This window comes from Mustela erminea, chromosome X (genome assembly GCF_009829155.1).
Source record: "Mustela erminea isolate mMusErm1 chromosome X, mMusErm1.Pri, whole genome shotgun sequence".
NCBI classification, from domain to species: domain Eukaryota; kingdom Metazoa; phylum Chordata; class Mammalia; order Carnivora; family Mustelidae; genus Mustela; species Mustela erminea.
The window spans coordinates 53,806,850-53,828,616 of record NC_045635.1 but is presented as its reverse complement, the minus strand read 5'-3'; the positions used below and the strand labels follow the sequence as shown (position 1 = coordinate 53,828,616).

At 42.5% G+C, this 21,767-nt stretch overlaps 1 protein-coding gene across 1 annotated transcript in view; it reads right to left on the bottom strand.

The window, feature by feature from the left end:
- The window catches only part of MSN (moesin), a 78,749-nt gene extending 57,271 nt beyond the window's left edge, over window positions 1-21,478 (bottom strand). The window contains exon 1 of the mRNA XM_032329644.1: window positions 21,244-21,478. Coding sequence (XP_032185535.1) covers window positions 21,244-21,255 — 12 coding nt within the window. The 5' untranslated portion in view covers window positions 21,256-21,478. The remainder of the gene's footprint in view (window positions 1-21,243) is intronic.
- Window positions 21,479-21,767: the final 289 nt, after the last annotated feature.

The following is a 21,767-nucleotide window of genomic DNA, read 5'->3' as shown; positions in this document are numbered from 1 at the left end:
CCACTCCATGCCCCAGATCCTCACATTTACCCCTTCTGTAGAAAAAAAGAAAGAAAAGAAAAATATGTATGTCTGAAAGCATATATACCTTTAAATCAGCTACTACTAAGAACTGTGGGCTTCTGGATACAAGGGGTACCACTGATGGCCAATACTCAGATGTAACCCTTTTCTCCCCATTTCTTCTAGATTCTTCCCTCTGGAGATGGAAGGTTTCCAGAGAATCTAGTCTGACTCAAGGTATAAATAGGAGAAGAAAACCCAGCAGTTATTGAGTACCTGCAAAGTGTGGGGCAGAGTACTGGGTACTGAGAACACAAAGATTATGACGAGCCCTTACTTCAAAGGGTTCCCCATCTAGTAGTGAAAAGATATACTTATTGGGTCCCACAGAATGCAGTATGTGTTATATCCACCCTAAAGCTCCTAGTCACCTTTCTTCCCAAATAAAAAGTTCTTTTGGAGGCTGGTGGGTGAAAAGAAACCAAGATGTCCTCCTGGAATTGCCTGGGTCTCCACATTAAACACCTTCTTGGGCCCCAGGGAGGACTTGAAACATAATCCCTTTTCCTACCATAGAAGAAGCTTGTGGTGATGGGTATTAAGGAGGACATGTGTTGTAAGGAACACTGGGTGTTATATGCAAATAATGAATCATTGAATGCTATATCAAAAATGAATGATGTACTCTATGATGACTAACATAACATAAAAAAATGCAATCCCAGCCAATGGATGCATTATTTGAAAAGAAGAAGAAGAAGAAGAAGAAGAAGAAGAAGAAGAAGAAGAAGAAGAAGAAGAAGAAGAAGAAGAAGAAGAAGAAGAAGAAGAAGAAGAAGAAAAAGAAGAAGAAGAAGAAGAAGCAGCCACCAACCTTCTACTCAAGGTGAGCAGACCCATGTCCACTGTCAGGGGAATATAACATTTCTGAGTAAATCACAGACTTTCAGAACAGGAATGGCCCTCAGAGATTAGGCAAACCAACTCCTTGTAGAACAGACTATGGCCCCAAAAGGCCAATGGTACTCTGGAAAGCTAGCAGCAGAGCCCAGACAAAACTCCATCTCTTCAACTCCAGAAGGGTGCTCTTCTCACAATTCCCCAGCACCTCCTCCATTCAACAAGTTGGACCAATGTTCATGATCCCAAGGTACAAACAAGATGCTACATTAGCTAGGTCAAAGCAGTCCCCAAACAATTCTCACTGCAGGCAACATCTATGTGTTCAGAAGTAAGGCAAAACCAAGTAAGTTACTGGCTCAACTAGGTGGAAAGCTTGACTAGACTTGAAAGCAGTGGTTTGACACTAGCAAGAAGGGAGACACAGGATACCAGCTACAAAAGAAGAGTCAGGCTAGACCCCAAACGGGCAGAACATAAACAACTGACAGATGGCCATCCACACACCAATCTCAATTACTAGAATTCTCTCTAAACTTTATTCTTGATTAGTGATATATTAGAAGGAGAAACTAAAGGGAGGTTGAGCAACTATTGGTACAGGGGAAGTACCTCATGTTTAAGCCTGAAACTTCCTTTTTAGTCTTAGAACTCTGGCCTAACTACGACTAGAGCTTAAGTTCAGGCCTCGGTGAAACAACATTTATCTCCCCTTCCCATACTCCACCTTATGCAGAGTCTAAAGCTAAAGTCTTCTGTTTCCCACTCAAGTCCTATCTCCCTTATTCATTAGCTGAGTAATTTTTGTAGAGTCTGTGTTCCCATATGAAAATAGGGGGACAATAATTCCTAACCTGTCAACTGGAGAGAGCTAATAAATATCAAATGACATAACACTGGTAAAAAGGGTTTTGACAGCTATGATGCATATCACAAACACAGAGAATTATCAGTATTTGTGTTGGAGACCTTGTTTTTTTGTTGTTGTTGTTTTGCTTTGTTTTGTTTTGTTTTTCTTTGTTTTGTTTTTGTCCAGGCAAGGGATAAGTAAAGCTAGGAACACTGGAAAATAATTGCAGGGCAATACTAGCCAACCTGTAAAAGGATTCCTTCAATTCACATCTGTCAAGGTTGTTTTAAACAGGGAACTATGTGGAGAAAAGATAGCTATCCTCTTAATTTATAACTTCCTCCTAGCTTCCTCACCCAAGCATTCCTTTTTCTGGGCTGTTCAACAGCTAGAGGTTTCAGAAGAACTCACCTAGATGGGTCTCTAAAAGCTTTATCAAGATTTCTTCAGTCTTGGCTCCCTTGACAAAGGTTGAATCCCAATAGAGTGTGGAAAGGAGAACGGTTCAAACCCCCTTGGAATAATGTAGAATGCTGGAATAATGTCCTATGTAGGACAATCTTATGCATGGTCTCTTCTATCTCCACTCTTTGAAAGGATACCTCCCTCTGTCAATCCCAGTCTTATAAATTTGGTACCCCTATCTGAGTTCATAGCCTAGAAGGATGCTACTGAGGGCACAAATGGTCAGGAAAGTAGAAGCTTATTTCTTTCCTTGTTTCAGAATCCAAGTTCACTGTTTTCCTTTTGGTTAAGGTCAGTTATCCACATCAGCATAAGAGTAATACCCTATGCCAGTACCATGTTGTCTTGGTGATCACAGCTTTGTAGTAAAGCTTGAAATCAGGCAACATGATGCCCCCAGTTTTCTTTTTCTTTTTCAACATTTCCTTAGCAATTCAGGGTCTTATCTGGTTCCATACAAATTTTTAGGATTATTTGTTCCAGCATTTTCAAAAACGCTGGTGGAATTTTGATCGGGATGGCATTGAAAGTATAGATTGCTCTGGGCAGTATAGATATATTAACAGTATTTATTCTCCTGCACGAGCATGGAATTCTTTTTCATCATTTTATGTCTTCTTCAATTTCTTTTATGAGCATTCTGTAGTTCCTCAAGTACTGATCCTTTACATTTTTGGTTAGGTTTATTCTTAAGTATCTTGTGGTTCTTGGTGCTATAGTAAATGGAATTGATTCTTTAATTTCCCTTTCTGAGTTTTCATTGTTAGCATGTAAGAAAGCAACTGATTTCTGTAGATTGATTCTGTATCCTGCCACATTACTGAATTGCTAAGTGAATTCTAGTAGTTTGGAGATGGAGTCTTCTGGGTTTTCCACATAAAGTGCCATGTCACCTGCACAAAAACAGACACAGAGACCAGTGGAACAGAGTAGAGAGCCCAGATATGGACCTGCAACTCTATGGTCAAATAATTGACAAAGCAGGAAAAAATGTCCAATGGAAAAAAGATAGTCTCTTCAATAAATGGTGCTGGGAAAATTGGACAGCTATGTATTGAGGAAACATGACCATTCTCTTACACCATACACAAAGATAAATTCAAAATGGATAAAAGACCTCAACGTGAGGCAGGAATCTATGAAAATCCTAGAGGAGAACATAGGCAGTAACCTCTTCGACACTGGCTACAGCAACTTCTTTCAAAGCATCTATCAAAATGCAAAGGAAACAAAGTGAAAATGAAGTTTTGGGACTTCATCAAGAACAAAACTTCTGCACAGCAAAAGAAACAGTCAACAGAACAAAAAGGCAACCCACAGAATGGGAGAAGATATTTGCAAATGACACCACAGACAAAGGGCTGATATCCAAGATCCATAAAGAACTCCTCAAACTCAACACCCAAAAAAATGTTCATCATCATTAGCCTTCAGGAAAATTCAAATCAAAACTACATTGAGATACCACCTTACTTACACCAGTTAGAATGACCAAAATTAGCAAGACAAGAAACAACAAGTGTTGGAGAGGACGTGGAGAAAGGGGAATCCTCCTCTTACATTGTTGGTGGGAATGCAAGTTGGTGCAGCCACAGTATGAAGAATCCTTAAGAAATTAAAAATAGAGCTACCCTATGATCCTGCAATTGCACTACTGGGTATTTACCCCAAAGATACAGATGTAGTGAAAAGAAGGGCCATCTGTACCTCAATGTTCATAGCAGCAATGGCCACAGTTGCCAAACTGTGGAAAGAGCCAAGATACACTTCAACAGATGAATGGATAAAGTGCCCTTCAACAGATGAATGGATAAAGAAGATATGGTCCATATATACCATGGTATATTATGCCTCCATCAGAAAGGATGAATACCCAACTTTTGTATCCACATGGATGAGACTGGAGGAGATTATGATGAGTGAAATAAGTCAAGCAGAGAGGGTCAATTATCATATGGTTTCACTTACTTGTGGAGCATAAGTAATAACACAGAGGACACTGGGAGAAGGAGAAGGGAGTTGGGGAAAATCAGAGGGTAAGAAGAACCATGACAGACTGTGGACTCTGAGAAACAAACTGAGAGTTTTGGAGGGGAGGATGTGGGGAGTTGGGTGAGCCTGGTGGTTAAGTATTAAGGAGGGCACATATTGCATGGAGCACTGGGTATGATGCATAATCAGTGAATCTTGGAACACTGAAAAAATTTTAAAAAAGTTTAAGAAAATACAAACTATAAGCTTACTAAAAAAAATAAAAATAAATAAAAAGTATTTCCTAGAATAAAGTGGAAAAATAGCATTAAAAAAAAGTGTAATACCCTACGGACAACTCAGCAGTAGCACTCTAACCACTTTATGTATGGGGAATTGTTTGGACTTTATTTCCCTAACTAATTATTCTTGTTTGGACTGTAAGAAGAGCAAAGAGAGTTTGCATTCCCTGGGCTTACATGGCTTAGGAAAGCCAGTGTAGGTAACTGGAAGAAGAAAGTAGCAACATGGACGGGACTGGAAGAAATTATGCTGAGTGAAATAAGTCAAGCAGAGAGTCATATGGTTTCACTTATTTGTGGAGCATAACAAATAGCATGGAGGACAAGGGGAGTCAGAGAGGAGAAGAGAGTTGGGGGAAATTGGAAGGGGAGGTGAACCATGAGAGACTATGGACTCTGAAAAACAATCTGAGGGTTTTGAAGGGGTGGGGGGTGGGTGGTCGGGGTACCAGGTGGTGGGTATTATAGAGGGCATGGATTGCATGGAGCACTGGGTGTGGTGAAAAAATAATGAATACTGTTATGCTGAAAATAAATTTTTAAAAAAAGTGTTGTTATGGTTAGTTGAGAGCTGATTATATGGCAATGCATCACTGGTCCTGGATGGTTTATAAATGAGTTGTTTCACGGGAATGAACTCTTCCTAGTAACTGAGGCTTACCCTTTTAAGGATAACCATTCTTAATGATGAGGTTAAAGTCTTTCATCCACTGGGACTCTACTACCTTTGTCAACAGAGGCTGTTAAAACGTGACTTAAGCATCTCTGAGGACTTGAATCCTGTATGTTTATTTTCTACAGAATTAACATTTGAGCGTTTTCCAGTTTTATCTTATCTAAGTTTCCCACCAACTCTGAGGCTAGCATTATCATCTCCACTTTACTAATGAAGAATGGGAGGCACAGGGAGGTTAAGGGACTTCCCTGAGATCACACAACCAATATGCTAAAATACAGAACTTCTTGCAAGCTTGGCCTACAGTAAATTCCTGAAGATATTTTTGACCCAAGTAGCCCAAAGAATAAAGTATCCCAAGTGTCATCTCCTTTCCCTTTTTGGAGTTCTCTCTCAGAGCCTTGCTCTCCTTGCTCCATAAGATTCAGAAAGTTCCAATCACTCAGAATCTTCAGGCAGCTTCCTGTTTATCTAAAGAAGAAGGCGATGGCACCTGCTGCAGCCTGTAGGTCTGTCTGAATCAAGGTTAACCTCTGGTGTCAGAGGCTTTAGGATTAAAGGCTGGACAAGCAGAAACTCTGTTCTATCCACTATGAAAGTCTGGGAACTAAGAGACAAGAGAAGGGAGGGGCATGCCATGAGTGGGCAGAAGATATCTTGCATATCCGGGAATTTCTGCTTGTCCTCATTGGGTCTGGCTCCTTTCAACATGATCGGTATCTTCAAGCTAGCAAGCTTCTAAGACCAGGGGCAGATACTAGGCTAAATTTGTTTTCAAAATATAGTGTATATATATATTTGTAATTCAAAAATCACTATCTTCCTCAACTCTTCAACCAGATGGCTTAATTATAACTGAATACTCTGCAAAGTTCCACTTTTCTGCAACCTGAACAAGATCCCTGATACCTATGAGTGGTGGGGAGGATTCTAATCCAACTTCAATGCTCTTCTCTGGGGAGAACTGGAAAGGCATGTGACCACCACCACTACCCCACCTACTATGCAAACACACACACACACACACACACACACACACACACACAGCTACTTTCCTTAACCTTAAACAACTAAGGCAGCTAGAGGTCTTCTAGGAAACAGGGTTCTCAGTCAGGTACTGTTTGGACTCAAGCTACTCCAAAGTGGCAAAAATGCAAGAGAAAGGGTCCACATAAAACAGAGGGAAGTGGTTTACCTACTTGCTAGGCATTCCACTAAGATTATTTACACACAGATGAAAGCACAGCAATCTTGAGATGAGGGGCTTGGAAAGGGAAATAACTTTCCTCATCCTATCCTTCATGCTAACAGAATGGTCCACAATTCCCGCCTTCTCCAATAAGCCTTTCTTTCTCTGGCAGGTAAATAAAATATCTTCTTCATTTTCCACTAAACAAAGAATATGGGTCCTTTTCTTTCATGTAGATTTTATGTGTTCCACCCATTTGATAACTTGTTTATTAATGAGTTCATCATATAGACATTAAAACATGATTTGACATGAAAAGATGGCCACCACAAAATAAGTAAAAAAATGCAGAACAGTATGTATTTGTGTTATGCATGTATTTAAAATCATATGTGTATAAATACATTTACAAAGGACTGTAAGTTCAGATAAATGGTTGTTATCTCTAAAGAATAGTCAGGTCAGAAGACAAGGAATTCTCCTTTTTTTGTACTATTTCATTTCTCACAGCAAATATATCTTAGTTTAATAATAAAAAAAGCCAAATCATAAATTGTAATAGTCTTTTAAACTATGCCCTACCAAGTAGCACAGACTGTTAATATACCCTATATGGTATCTATCTCAGCACTTTAAGAACAGATGGAGAAATTATTTAAAGACAAGATGACCTTCAGAGGAACTTACCTATTTTGGAGCACCCAACTGTATCTAGTAGGCTTCAACCTAAATCTCCCAAATGCTAGCCACACCTTACTCTCAAAAATGGGTAGGAAAAAGAGTACCTTCTATTGTTCCCCTGATTAGCTGACCTTGATTAAAATATGCCCTATTCTGCAAAGAATTGCCATTCTGGGCCCTAAGGCAGCAAAGGTAATGGTGGTGGCAGTGGTGGTGGCAACAGTGGCAACAGGAGAACACAGATGTTGAGTGCCCCAAAATGATGATCTATAGATCTTCCCTGCTATCTTCCTTGATCTGTGCCTGGTCCTGCCCATCCCTGAGCATAGGAGTCAACTCAATCCCTAAACCTCAGGAGCACATACCTCTAAGGATTAGATAATACAAGGCATCCCTGCCTGCTGGCTATAGCACAGTAAGCAGCACACACACACACAAAAATTAAATTTAAAAATTGGGTAGGGGTAAATTTTAAAACTGGGTGGCTCAGATGGTTAAGCATCTGCCTTAGGCTCAGGTCATGAGCTCCAGGTCCTGGGATCAGGCCCCACGTTGGGATCCTGGCTCATCATGGAGTCTGCTTCTCCCTCCCCCTCTGGCTCTCCCCTTGCTTGTGCTCTGTCTCTGTATCTCTCTCAAATGAATAAATATAAAAAATATTTAAAAATTGGGTAATGTTTCAAATATGTACTCCAGAACCAAAGTGTAGGTTGCTTCACAAAGGCATATAGAAATGTCTGCATGGCTGCTATAGAATCCACCAAAAACTTTGATTCAAATATTCTCCCTTGTGATGCTACCAATATTTTGTGAAGACATAAAACGGTGAATGGGAATTGTCTGTGAACTAGCTGACTGCTCACAGGTAAACAGGTTCTCTAAGGTACACAAGAGGGACTACTCCTCCCCTTTCCTTGGCACTACTCAGCTTCTTCCAGGGCCCAGCTGGGTTTATATTAGGTAATTTCCAGTGCACCACTGAAATTGTTGTTTGGCTTTCTAGTAGACTTAGCCAAAGAAGTCTGTGAAACACAATCCAACTTGACAATAGTAGCTATTAATGCATCTATTCAACATATATTTTTTGAGTACCTCCTCTATGCCAGGCATTGTACTAGGTACTGGGATACAATGAGTAGTGGGAAACTCTCCCTGTTCTCATGAAGTTTACATTCTTAGTGGCATAAGCTGATAGAATAGAAGGAACACACTCCTGAGAGTCCTGGCTTTAAGACCTGATTCTGTCCCTGACTATGGGACCTTGAGCAAATCCTTCCCCTTGTTGTACTTTATAATTAATAGATCTTCCATAGGTTCATATAATTTGTTTCCTCTAGAAAACAAAGTCCTGGGTTACTTAAGGGTTTTCAAATGGCCACAACAGCAGCAAAAAGCCACAGTAGTATGTGGAGAAAACAAAACACATCCAAAGACCTTGAATCTGGCTTGGATGGTTGCCCATGAGCTATTTGCCCAAGACAGGTGGATGGGCAAGCCTTTGAATAATATATAGTCAGTGACAGACACAGATACCCTTCCTTCTATCCATGGCAGGTTTGGGGCCAGGAGGCCTGAAAGGTACCCAGCTTCACTGCAGCTTCTATAAATACCTCCACCTCCAGCTGAAAACTTCTACTGTAGTACCATCCATTTGATGTTATAGAGCTAGAGAGAAGGTGGCACCTCCCTTTCCAGCCCCTTGGGGCTATTCTTGACTAGGGCCAGCTGGAGCCACCCTGCTTACATGAATGGGACTTCCCTGCATACCTTCTACTAAAGTACAAAGCTGTGGGTCTTGCTCAGGGAAACCATAGCATCTGTCTTTCTGGGCTCAGAAGCTTAATAGGGAACACACAAGGAAAGAACTTTAAGAGGACAACCAGAAAAATTCTGGGATAGCCTCAGCCTACCTTCCCTCCTCTGTACCCCACACCTCACAGAGCAGTTTCAGATGCATTAGTGCCTGAATCTTTGCCATAACCCTAAGAAGTAGGGTCTTATTACTCTTTCCATATCACAGATAGGAAACTGAGATCTGGACTGTTTAAGAAGTTTGCACTGGTGGGTCAAGGCCAACAAAACTCTCTCAAGGAGCATCTCTGCCCTGTAGGTGTTAATTATCTTTCCCTCCTCCAAGGTGTATTTTTTCTATTACTATTGTCTTGTATGTCCTACTAGGTTCTAATTCAACACTCTTGGATCCCTTGCATACATTATTGCTGCTTCTCTCTCTCTCTATGTCTGCCACTGACTATACATTCTTCAAAGACCTGTCCATCCCTAACCACCTCCACCTGGACAAAGATCCCCTTCTTGAGGCAGAGTAGTTAGAAGTTTTCAAGTCCATGAGTTTACTGAAGGAAAAAGTCTGAGAGCCTAATGGCTGCAACACCACATGTTAAATATCATAACAGAAGTTCTTATAAAGGAAGTACAGTCCACACACAGAGGATGGTACAACAAATACTAACTACCTAGGAGTATTAAAGAAAGTTTCCAGTGGAGGTGACATGGAGTGGAGGGAGGTGAAGAAGACACACTTGATGTTTCAAACTGAAAGGGAAGACATATGCTAGAGCTGAAAGGTATAAAAGGTATAGCTTACTTAGAAAACCTTGATCCCACAAGCCCATAATACAGCATCCATCTGGGGAGGTAAGTCCAGAAAGTAAGCTAGGATGGATCCAGGCATCAAATGGCTTTCTATGTATATATCATGCTAAGGGGTTTAGATTTTCTCTTCCTCACATTCACTGCAGTGTTATAAATACTGGCAAATGCTGGGACTAATCTAAATGACTCCCAAAAGAGTAATAGTAAACTATGGCATAGCCATTGGATGGAATTTTATAAAACCATGAAAGTGTTCATTTTCGAAAACTAAGCAGCATTTACTTAAGCTTTTAGTGATATATTAAGTAAAGATAAAGTAGTAGTACTTTTTTATATATACAGTGACTGCACAATGGAAAATTATTATATGAGCTATGACAAGAAATATAAATAAATAATACTTACTATGTTAAATGGTGGGGTTTAATGGAAGATTTCTCCACTTACTAAACTCTGTCATATGTCATGTTGTGTTTTATAAAAAGGGGAAATATAATGGCTAACAGACACATGAAAAAATGTTCAACATCACTAGCCATCAGGGAGATTCAAATCAAAACCACATTGAGATACCACCTTACACTAGTTAGAATGGCCAAAATTAACAAGACAGTAAACAACATGTGTTGGAGAGGATGTGGAGAAAAGGGAACCTTCTTACACTGTTGGTGGGAATGCAAGTTGGTGCAGCCACTTTGGAAAACAGTGTGGAGATTCCTTAAGAAATTAAAAATAGAGTTTCCCTATGACCTTCCAATTGCACTACTGGGTGTTTACCCCAAAGATACAAATGTAGTGAAAAGGAGGGCCATTTGTACCCCAATGTTCATAGCAGCAATGGTCACAGTCACCAAACTGTGGAAAGAACAAAGACACCCTTCAATGGATGAATGGATGAAGAAGATATGGTCCGTATATACTACAGAGTATTATGCCTCCATCAAAGAAGAATAAATACCCAACTTTTGTATCAACATGGATGGGACTAGAAGAGATTATGCTGAGTGAAATAAGTCAAGCACAGAGAGTCAATTATCATTTTGTTTTGCTTACTTGTGGAGCATAAGGAATAACATGGAGGACATGGGGAGATGGAGAGGAGAAGGGCGTTGGGGGAAATGGGAGGGGGAAATGAGAGACTGTCAACTTTGAGGAACAAACTGAGGGTTTGGCAGGGGTGGGAATTTGGGTGAGCCTGGTGGTGGTTATTATGGAGGGCACGTATTGCATGGAACAGTGGGTGTGGTGCATAAACAATGAATTCTGGAACACTGAAAAGAAATTTTAAAAAAATATTTTTTTTAAAAAAAAGGGGAAATATAAAAATAACTACTCTTCTTCCATTTGACTCCTCTTTTTCCTTCTCCCCTTCTCAGTCATCCACCTGCTTGCTTACTCTCCTTCATGAACAGTCATTCTACTCTACCACCTGAGAGGTCTCTAGAAAGGAAAGGCTGACAACAAGGTGGCTGTACCCAGCAGAAAGCTCCTACACAGCCTGGAGGATATTTCAGCCCAATTTTGAGGAAGAATCTTCCAGCCAAAAGCACTACCTAGCTCTACCCAACTAAGTTTTCTTCAGTTAAGCTGTCTAGGAACTTGTTCCCAAAGGAAGACAAACACCAAAATACTTCTATTATAACCTCCCTACTGGGAACTCAGGGTAAGTGAAGATCAAATTTGTGGACAACTCCTAGGTGGTTGATATCCTTTATTCATAAATAATAACTATACAAAATGTCAATAAAGAGGAAGAAGAAGATGGGTGAAAACAAATCCAGCCAAGACCACATCATTTCTAGGAACTTGCTTATGCCATATCAGCCCATTAGGCCTTGATGGGAAATTCAGAAAATACTCTCTTTTGATCCACAGGTCTAACACCAAAGAAAGCCATATTCGCAAAATACAGGGCCAGTTGAAGGCTCAACACCAGGCATGTGGCAATCTCCCTTAAAAATTCCTCCCAAGCCCACATCACCTAGCTCTCCCCATGCAAGGGCAATATAGATATCAGTGACTCAGACAGAGGAAAAGGAAGGGGACCTTCCTTTTAAGGTCTTAATTTAAGACTTGGCCAAAAGCAACTTCATAGCCCTAAGAAGAGGGATGTTGTGGAGGAAGGGAGTAAAGGAAGTCAAATCTCATTTGCATTCAGTTTTGGTTTGTTTCTTCGCCTCCCCCTTCCCTGGTGGAACAATGACCAATTCCAGGGTCTTCTATTCTTCTTGGATTCACCAACGACCTAAAATAGCCAGCAATTGTGGTTTGCAGGCTGGGCTCCAAGGCCCCACCCAAGGCACTTAGCCAACAGTTGTCTCTCCAAACCAGGATGCCCACAGTGAGTTCTGGGGTAGGTGGATCAAAAACCTAGTATAAGCAGAGCTCACTGAAATAAAGAGGGTTACTTACGCATGGATAGTTGGGGGCGAAAATAATGTTCCCAGTGTCATTGTAAAGAAAGGACAACTTCTCCAAATAGTCACTGCTCTCTCTTTTGTTAACGCTCTTTCCAAGAAGCCTTATTATCTTCTTAAAGATTGAGCACAAATAGTAAGAATTTCAGGAAAAACCAATGTTCTCTTTAAACAGATATTAAGACTATAGCCCACAGAAATGACTTGCTCAAGGTCACACAGGCAGAGACTAAGAAGCAGATATCCTTTTTAAGTATACTATTTTTTTCATTGCACCATTTCTATTAAAAAGCACTAAGAAAAAAACCACCCAGACAGTATGTCAAGGTTTAAATGTCAGAAAGTTCAGCTCTTTTAACCTAGGGCTAGAAAACTCAGAACTGAGGACGGGAGGCAGAGGGACATCAGACCCATTCCACTCAGGAGAGCCAAGTCAGAAGCTTATGCATACAAAGGGCACACAAAGAATTTATTAACTGGAAGGCTTTACCTACTCCAAAGGAATAGTTTAAGATGCTGAGGGGGCCAGGATGACCCCACCCTCCCCCAACACTCTGAGCCTTTTTAGGTTAAGCAGGACTACCTAGGCTGTCAGAGATCAAAATAAGAAGCTAGACAGAGGTGACCAGACTGGGTCAAAAGAGCTTGCAGAGATTTAAAAAAAAAAAAAAAAAAGAAAGAAAGAAAGAAAGAAAAAAATGAAGGCAGAAATCACAGTTATTCCAGAGCTCTCCCATCTTTCTCTCTTCTCTCCCACCTCTCCCTCACCTCCATCAAAGAGCCTCAACCACCCACTCCAAGCAAGCCCTATACTAAGGCAAAAAAAAAAAAAAAAAAGTTTGCAGGTGGCACTACATAAACTTGAGAAAGGCATTCTCTGTAGCAAAAAAGAACAGGGGACTAGTTGAGGTGGTAAAGGGCATTTGAGGGGGGAAAAAATACCAAATAAGGCATACTTGACTGGTAAGGAATCATCAGGAAAGGTTCCAAAAGCTGACGTCACAGGGAGGAAGCGTTTAGTCATTGGTTTCCTCTGGCAACTGGCCTAAGGCCAGGAGGCAAACTCCCAACCTTAGGAAAATGCCCAGGCTATGGCAAAGAGAAAGATAACCAAAAGAGGTTTTCCCCAGGCCCACCCTCAGGCTCTTCTGGAACAGCTTTTCAAGTACCAACAGAGAGGTATAGCATAACTCTGAAGCAAAATGCCAGATGTTCTCACTAAGCATATTCCAGATCCACCATGGTCCAGGTGCCAAGAGGAGTAAGAAACCTGAGGAAGAGGCCTCTGATCTACTCTGGTTACGTATTTTTGTTATTATTGACAGTCTCATGTTAGAGAAAAGAAAATTTCAAAGGCACCCTTCAACGGATGAATGGATGCCTCAAAGGCAAAGAGGTTAAGTGACTTTTGTTCTCGGCATAGGAATTTCTGAGTTATTAATCTCCCAGGTATATCAGCAAGGATGTTTGGAGAGGAGTTTTGCTCACTTAAAACCCTTGAAGATAGTAGTGGGATGCCTGGGTTGCTCAGTCTGTTAAGTGTCTAACTCTTGATTTCAGCTCAGGTCATGATCTCAGGATCATGAGATTGAGCTCCCCAGTGGGCTCCAGTCTCAGTGAAGAATCTGCTTGAGATTCTCTCTTTCTCCCTTGGCCTCTCCCCCTACTTATGCCTCCCCTACTCTAAAATAAATAAATAAATAAAACATTTTTTAAAACACCCTCAAAGATCGCAAAGGTTTGTACAGCTTAACTGATGACACTTAAATAGATGACACTATTACCTTGACCCCCGTCCTACAACTCCATCTCAGATTAGTCATTAGGCCCTGACTGATACTCTGCCACACAAAATATCTACATGGGCAACAAAGACAATAATCTTTATTTCAGTTAATTCACCCAATTCTAGAAAACCCAAGGTGAAGTTTTCCCCAACAAACTCCTTCAGAACTATTGGCTCTAACTGACCTTACAAAGAGTAACTTGGTCTATGCTTACAGGTACTCTGTCACTGTCCTTGAAACACCTCAATGATTCCTTCATTTCAGACAAACTCACTTTCTTCTTTTTAAGATTTTATTTATTTATTTGAGAGAGAGTGTAAGCATGAGCTGGGGGAGAGAGAGAGAGAAGCAGACACCCCACTGATCAGGGAGCTCAATTCAGGGCTTGATCCCAGGACCCTGGGATCATGACCTGAGCTGAAGACATATAGCTAACCAAATGAGCCACCCAGAATCCCCCAAAATCACTTTCAAGAGAGCACTAGACTAGGGTTTATGTCCATGTGCCAAAACCACGTCCTCTCCCACTCAGAACAGTCCCTGCTCCCAAGTATACACTTCCTTCAAAGCCCTGTTCATGTCCCATTAAAACCCCTTCTTCTCAAAATCTACAGAAAATGCCATGTAAATTTATTTTTGTCAAAATGTTTTTAAGTGACTTAGCCCTAAATCTCCAATTAAATAGGAGATCTATGAAGGCAGCTCCATTCATTTATTTGTTTCTCTCACAGTAAATAGTACCTAGTAAACACTCAATAAATTGTGAGAATACAACTGCCTGCTTTCTTTCTTACCCTTCTTATACCTGGCACAACGTTGGGCATATAGTAGCTCAGTTCCATAAGTAATCATAACAAACATTTGCATCTAACTTAGTAGATGCTAGGCACAGCTCTAAGCACTTCACAAAAATTGCCTCATTTAAGCCTCAGAACAACCCTATGAAATAGGCACTACTATTATCTTCACTTTACAGTGGAGGAAAATGAGGCACACAAGGTAAGTAAATTGCCCAAGGCTGCACAACTAATTGGTCACAGAGCTCAGATTTGAGTCTAAGCAGTCTGATTCCAGAAGCTGTGCTTTCCCCACTACTCTATGCTACCTTTCTATGAAGTCATGAAAAGGATTTTTTTTAGCTCTCTACCTACCTTAGGATTGGCCTACAATACCTAGAGGTGAGTAGTGAGGGGCTGAGGCCAGGAGACTCCAGTCTGAATTCAAATATCTGCTACAGCAGCAACTACTTCGACCAAAGTACCATAATGTTCTCCTAATTCATGGAACAGGTCAAGCTGGAGCATTGAGTCAGATACAGAGATGTCAGAACTCAAAATTTAAGAAGGCAAAGAGAAAGCAATAATGTGGGTGAGGAGTGAGCAGGAAGAGAAAACAGTCATTCTGGGGCCCCAGAAAAACTGAGTCACCCACTGACTGAAACCTGCTACAGCAGAAGCTATTTAGGGGAACTCTACTGCAGCTATCTTGTTAATTTAATCACCACAGAACCAATTCTCTGGAAGTCTGTGTCACCTTGGTGAATAGTCATTCTTCCAAGATAGGCAAGTTAGTGAGAGACCACTAACTTAGTAACTGGGAAACCCAAATTCTGCTTTCCAACTTCATGTGATCCTGGACAAGATGACCGACTCCTCTAGCTATGAATACACAAAAGAAATAACCCCTATCCATAAAGACTTTAAGGAGAATAGAGGCCCAGTCTCAAGCAAGAAAATGTGGCTAGACTGTTCTCTTCTTCCCTTCAACACATACATCTGTTTTCTACCACTCATTGCAAACAGAGCAAAAAAACATTTACCTTCCTGGTAAGTGTTACAAACAGTCCCAAAGGCACTGTCAGAGCCTGAGCTATCTCCATATAACCTCTGAGGTCAGCTCTAAACACTCAGAAAGAATTGCTCTTCCCATTACCATAATAACACTACGGTCAAGTCAGCCCCAGCAAAGAGGTAGGAAACACTGAGCACCCTGCACCAAGTGCGACTTAGAAGGCAGACCTTAAAATTTCCTTCCCTAGGGGCACCTAGGTGGCTCAGTCAGGTGGGCATCTGACACTTGATTTCAGCACGGGTCATGTTCTCTCTAAAATAAATGAGTCTTTAAAAAAAAAATCCTCCCCTACACTGGGGGCCAGCCAACTTGGGTTTTAGTCCCAACCTTATTACTATTTACTCATATCACTTCCCTTTTCTGACTTTTGCTGACCCCACCTAAAACATAAAGGTAGAACTAAATGTTTAAGGCCAGGTCATTTGCTCTATGGCTCATGCCAGTGTTTCTGTTAGAGCTACTAATGAAACAAACCAACTCCCAAGCTAGAAACTCCATTCTGAAGTCAACACCCAAGAAAAAACAGTACTCCAGGGGTACCTGGGTGGCTCAGATGGTTGGGCCTCTGCTTTCAGCTCAGGTCCTGAGATCGAATCCCACAGTAGGCTCCCTGCTCAGCGGGGAGCTTGCTTCTCCCTCTCCCTCTGCTGCTCCCCCTGCTTGAGCACTGTCTGTCAAATTAATAAATAAAATCTTAAAAAAAAAACAGTACTCCAGAGGTGTAGGGGGGAAAAGAAGGTACATTCTAGCAAGTGCTGATGAACTGTGTATTCCCAGCAAAGCCTAGCACACTGCCTGGTATAGAAGGCACTCAAATTTTGAGGAAAATAAAATGTCTGAAGGAAAAAACATAGAAATGGGAGGCTTGAAATTGTATCATCAAGGCTCTCAAAGATATCAGTACCGGAAAAGTCCCTAAGTGTCCTTATTACTTTTACAATTCCTTCATGACAAATTGGGAGAGACTGAGAGCCTAAAGAAAGGATTTGTCTAAATATTTACTTCATTTGGATCACTTTATTGAGGACAGGGAAGATGTTCTTCCTACATAGAAAGAGAAGAAGAAAAATTCCCAGGTCAGTGTTATTTGCCAATTTCCAAATCAATGGAGTCCTGAGCTACCCTTCAAGTGACTGTTCCTATACCACAAATCCAAACCTAAAATTGAAAAGTTTTTCAGCTCTATCAAGCATGAAATTGGAGGGATGAATAGCAAAGCCAGCCAATCACGACAAGACCACCTCTCCTCTTGACCACTAGACTGGCCCAAAGGAGACCATCTTTGTACTCTTTTTGGGGAGGAGGCAGAAGAGTGGGGCAGAAAGAGTGGTAGCAGAAAGAATACTGTGAGTTGGGACAGATGTACATAATAAACTCAGTTCTATCTTTGAAAAATCAGAAACACACTGTTCCCAACCTGTAATAATGCCAATTTTCATCAACTCTAGCCATTAAAGGCCCAACCCTGATTGTGGTGGTAGCCAAATATTCTCCTCTCTGGGGACCATGAGTCTGGAAATTCCAATGAGGGGGACTCCCAAGAAGATACAGATGAACCTACATAGACTGTTGCCAAGCAACACTAGCAGAACAGAGTTCAGAATAAGTGTAGCTGTCATCTATAGAATTGGATTTAGAGTCAGCGAGATAGACCAGATGGATGACCTCTAAATATCACTTCACCATCCAGGAAAGCACTCTCCTAAGAGGGGGAAGAGAAAAAAATAAAAATAACTCGACTAAAACAAAGCTATTGTTATAGGCAGCTAGATAATAATGGAGAGCTAGCAGAGTAGTGGTCAGTACTGCCTCTGTCATCCACTCACAGAGAAACTCTCCCCTCTACAAAACTAAGTACAGATTAGTTGATACCTTCAAGTGTCCTCCTACCCCACCAGCACCTCTCTGCCCAAAGGGCTGTTCAAGGAACAGCCTAAAGAAAATCCCCAGGATGGTTCCTGCTCTATCATCCATGCTTCCACAAAGGGCTGAATGAACTGGAGAAACAGAGGTGGAGAGATGCAGGATCCAGAGCTGCCCTCTCTCACATATAACCTCCATTCCTAATCTTTTGCCCCACCCTGAAGTCTGTAGGCAGGGTTGGTTCAAGAGTTAAAAACTGAGATTCTTCCTTCTATTCACAAAGTACCATTTCAGTGCCACTCGAGTGGCTCAAGCAATGCTAGGAATGGCAGGAGAATAAACAGTCCACACAGTCCCTGTTAAAGTTTAGCTGAATGCAGATCCAGAAGCCTTCAAATACTTTAAGGAGGTGGATGCTACATCTGCTCACATGGATGGTCCTATCAACAATCATTTGATAACCTTCCCCCTGACCTGCTGAGCTAGGGTTAAAAATTCAGCAAATTGAAAAGATCTTACCAAACTGATACTCTAAGACTTAAATTCAAGTTCTGGCTTTGCTACTGATGTGCTATACTATTCTAGGTCAGGTCCTCCTTATCTGTGGGCCTCATTTCCCCCCCCTCTATAAATTAGAAGGGTTAGACTTGACAGTTGTGAAGAGCCTTTTCAACTCTAACAAACCAAAAACTCAAGAAAACCTTGAAAATTCAAAACAATCTCTTTCTGGTAGATCAAAAACTCCCAAAGACTTTGTGACCTAAAAAAAATTTAAAGAGGGCAGAGAAGGGAAAAGTTGTTTTTTGTTTTTTGTTTTTTTAACAACTGTCTTAGCAGAAAGTGTAGATGTCAGTTAATAAGCTTCTTCATTCTGGCAGACTTAGGAAACTGGCAACTAGAAGCAGAATCCAAGAATTGGCAGGGAGAGGGTACAGAGAAGCATGTTTTAACAGATTTAACAAAGGTTGGGTTGACTAAGGGAGACAATTGGATGTAAAAGTGCAACCAACTCTGGACAGACTATAGACATAGTTCATATGAATGAACGGATTTGATTTTTCCACTACCCTTCCCTATCTGTCATAATCCAGAAGTAGCCTAATAGCCTAACTAGAGAAGGAGGAGCGGCAAATAGGGAATTTTCTTCCTCCATTAAAGTTACTAGCTGGCATGCAGTGAACTAGTATATGCTCCTGGATGCCTCAGTATTGGGATGAGGAATGAGAAAAGTAACAGGAGGCACCTTGTAAAACCCCCAACTCTCAACAGGAGACCACCAAATGCCGACGTCACTATGTCTGAATTATCTACCTCCTTTTATCTGAGGACCAGGAAGTCCTAAGAACAGGGGCAGTTTGCTTTGGGCAGGAGAGAGGACTCAACTTCAAGAACCTAGTCACAGGGTGCCTGGGTGGCTCAGTGGGTTAAGCCTCTGCCTTCGGCTCCGGTTGTAATCTCAGGGTCCTGGGATGGAGCCCTGCATTGAGCTTTCTGTTCAGCGGAGGGCCTGCTTCCCCCTCCCCCTCTGCCTGCCTCTCCACCTACTTGTGATCTCTCTCTCTCTCTCTCTTCTCTCTCTGCCAAATGAATAAAATAAAAAACTTTAAAAAATATATAAAAAAAAGAACCTTGTCACTGAGGCAGAAAGAAGGGTCCTTGAGATAAGCATCAAAGAGTCTGGGCCCCAGTCTTGGTTATGTCACCATGTACTCTTAGGTTCTTTTCTGTAAGCCCAATATCCCCATTAGTTAAAAGAGAAATAGTGGAGTGGGGAGAGGAAGAAAGTTGCACTAGAGAGTCTCAGAGGTCCTTTTCAGGTCAAGATTCTATGGTCTTAATAGGCATGATATAGTTGTTTCTCCTAAAAGTTGACTATTCCTTGAACTGAACAGTATGGAAAATTCTCCAAAGCTTTCAGACTATCAAAATTCAGCCCTCTCCTTCCAATCTGATTCAAGTTTCAGACAATCTGCATAAAAATACTTTCAGTATTCAGGTACCTTCAGTACCCTAGGCCTGACCTCAAACATCTCATTCTCCAGGCTCTTTCCAAGCCCAGGAAAAGGATCACCAGGCTATCTTCTTCACCACTTTTGACTGAGATGGGATGGTTAAGGCAACTTTGAGACAATTTCCAGGCCCATCAAGTTGTATTTAAAGGTGAGATATTTTAGAATTGAGGATGAAGGATGCCAGTAGTGAAGAGAGATTGTGGGGCAAAGTCTGTTCTCAGAGATCCACCAATCTATTTAGGTAAAACCACCCACAGAGAGATAAACTGAAGAAGAGTCTCCTGTAAGGATCTTTATAATCTTCTGTGTTGGCAGAAACAGTGGGCTTTTTTTTTTCCCTCTCTCTTTTCAAAACCATTCTCTATCATTTTATGTGTATTGGGGGAGGCGGAAAAACTCCATGTCATAAAACCATGAGCAATTTTAAAAAGAGAGAATGTAGAAGCACATGCTTGTTGAAAACTTGGTGTTTCTAATAGGGTTTTGAAAAGACAAGAATGACTTGGCAGAAAGGCTGGACTATAGCAACGTGGCAACCAAAATCAGCATACACCCAATGAACCAGCCCCCCACTTCTCTCCTCCAGGGACCCTTGGACCTTCTCAGAGCTACTAGTCACTATCTCAGCACTACAAGGCTCAGACAATCCTCTAGGGAGAGGGATCGGGAAGCACAAGCTTCTTGGCCTTAGGGAGGCAAGCCAGGGTGGTCACTAGGCTTTCCTGAACAAGAGAAGGGCTCCAGAAACCTCTTGGTATGACTTGCACAAAAGCAAGTAGGACTCATTATTCAGGCACACCCCTCCCATGCCCCTCCCTTCTGGGCATCCGGCCTCCCTAGGCCCCACTCCCAGGAGGCTTCTGCTCTTCTCCTAACAGCCAGCGGGGTGGAGATCAAATCGTAGAAGCTACCACCATTCTAGAAAGGTGTGGCCCTACCGGGGAGAATCCACACCTTACAGAACAATCTGGATGGGATAGAAGGAGACAGAGAACTATTAAGCAATGGGAAGGGCAAGAATCTGTCGGTAGATAGAGGAAGAAACCAGTCTTCCACACTAGGAAGTAAAGTAGACCTCCTCCTCCAAGTGAAGTATTAGTGATCCTGGATGGAAGCAAACAGCATCTGTTGAGTCCCTCCACAACTCTCTCCTCTGCCAACTCTTTCTCCTCTAATAGTCGAAAACATATGGAGTCTCCAGGGGAGACTGAGAAAGGTGAAAGAGGGTGCTGGATCAGCCCACTGCACTTCCTACACCTTTCCCATGGACTCTCCTGGACCAAAGCAGCCTTGTCCCCAGAAAGGCGCCAATTCCTGAACTGGAGGAAGGGTTTCCCTCCCCTGCCCCGGCAGAGCATCAGGAGCAAGAGGAGACCTCGGGGTCCCCAAGGAACCTTCCCTACTGCCTCATCCCACATGCCGCCGGAAACTGGAATCTGAGAAAGAGGCCGGTCCCGCCCTGTCCACTTCTAGCCTGGTACCCACTCACACAAGAGGGCTCACCAGACAAGGACTCCATTCTCGCTCCTCCCCAACCCAGGCCTCAGCGGACTGCGCGGCGTTCTGAGTGGGCGGATGGCTGGCCAAGCCCATAACCATAAGCAGGGGGTTACTAGAGTCTGCTACAGCCCCTAGGGCGGCAGCGCACATCCCCTGTACTCACCGTCTTAGGCATGGTGACTGCAAAAGTGGCAGAGTTGATAAAGTTCGGCTAGGAGCTGTGTGGCAGCGCTGAGAACACAGTACGGACAGCACAGACTCTGGGGGCTGGAGGCTCAGATTGGGTCCCTCTCTAGCGCTGGGGCAACTGTTCGGCTTCCTGCTAACGGGCCACGACTTCAGAAACCCCACCCAGGAAAGAGCCGCCCCTGTCGCGTCGCCGGTTTCTTTATGTGGCTGGGCTTCCGCGCTGCTCCCCGCCCTCGAGCCCGCCTTCTTGCCCGCCGCTGGCCTCGCCCCGCCCAGCCCAGCCCCGCCACACCAGCCACTTGGGTGTCAGGCTGGGCCTGGGCACTCTTAGGGGGACTCCCCCACACACGCCCGCGCGCGCACACACACGCACACACAGGCCTACTCTTTCTCCAACGCCTTTCGCAGCCCCCACCCTTTCAAATCCAGGCGGCCCGGCCCCACCCCCAAGCAAGGCCCGACCTTGGGCGGCACCCTGGCAGAGGCTTTCAGCCCCTG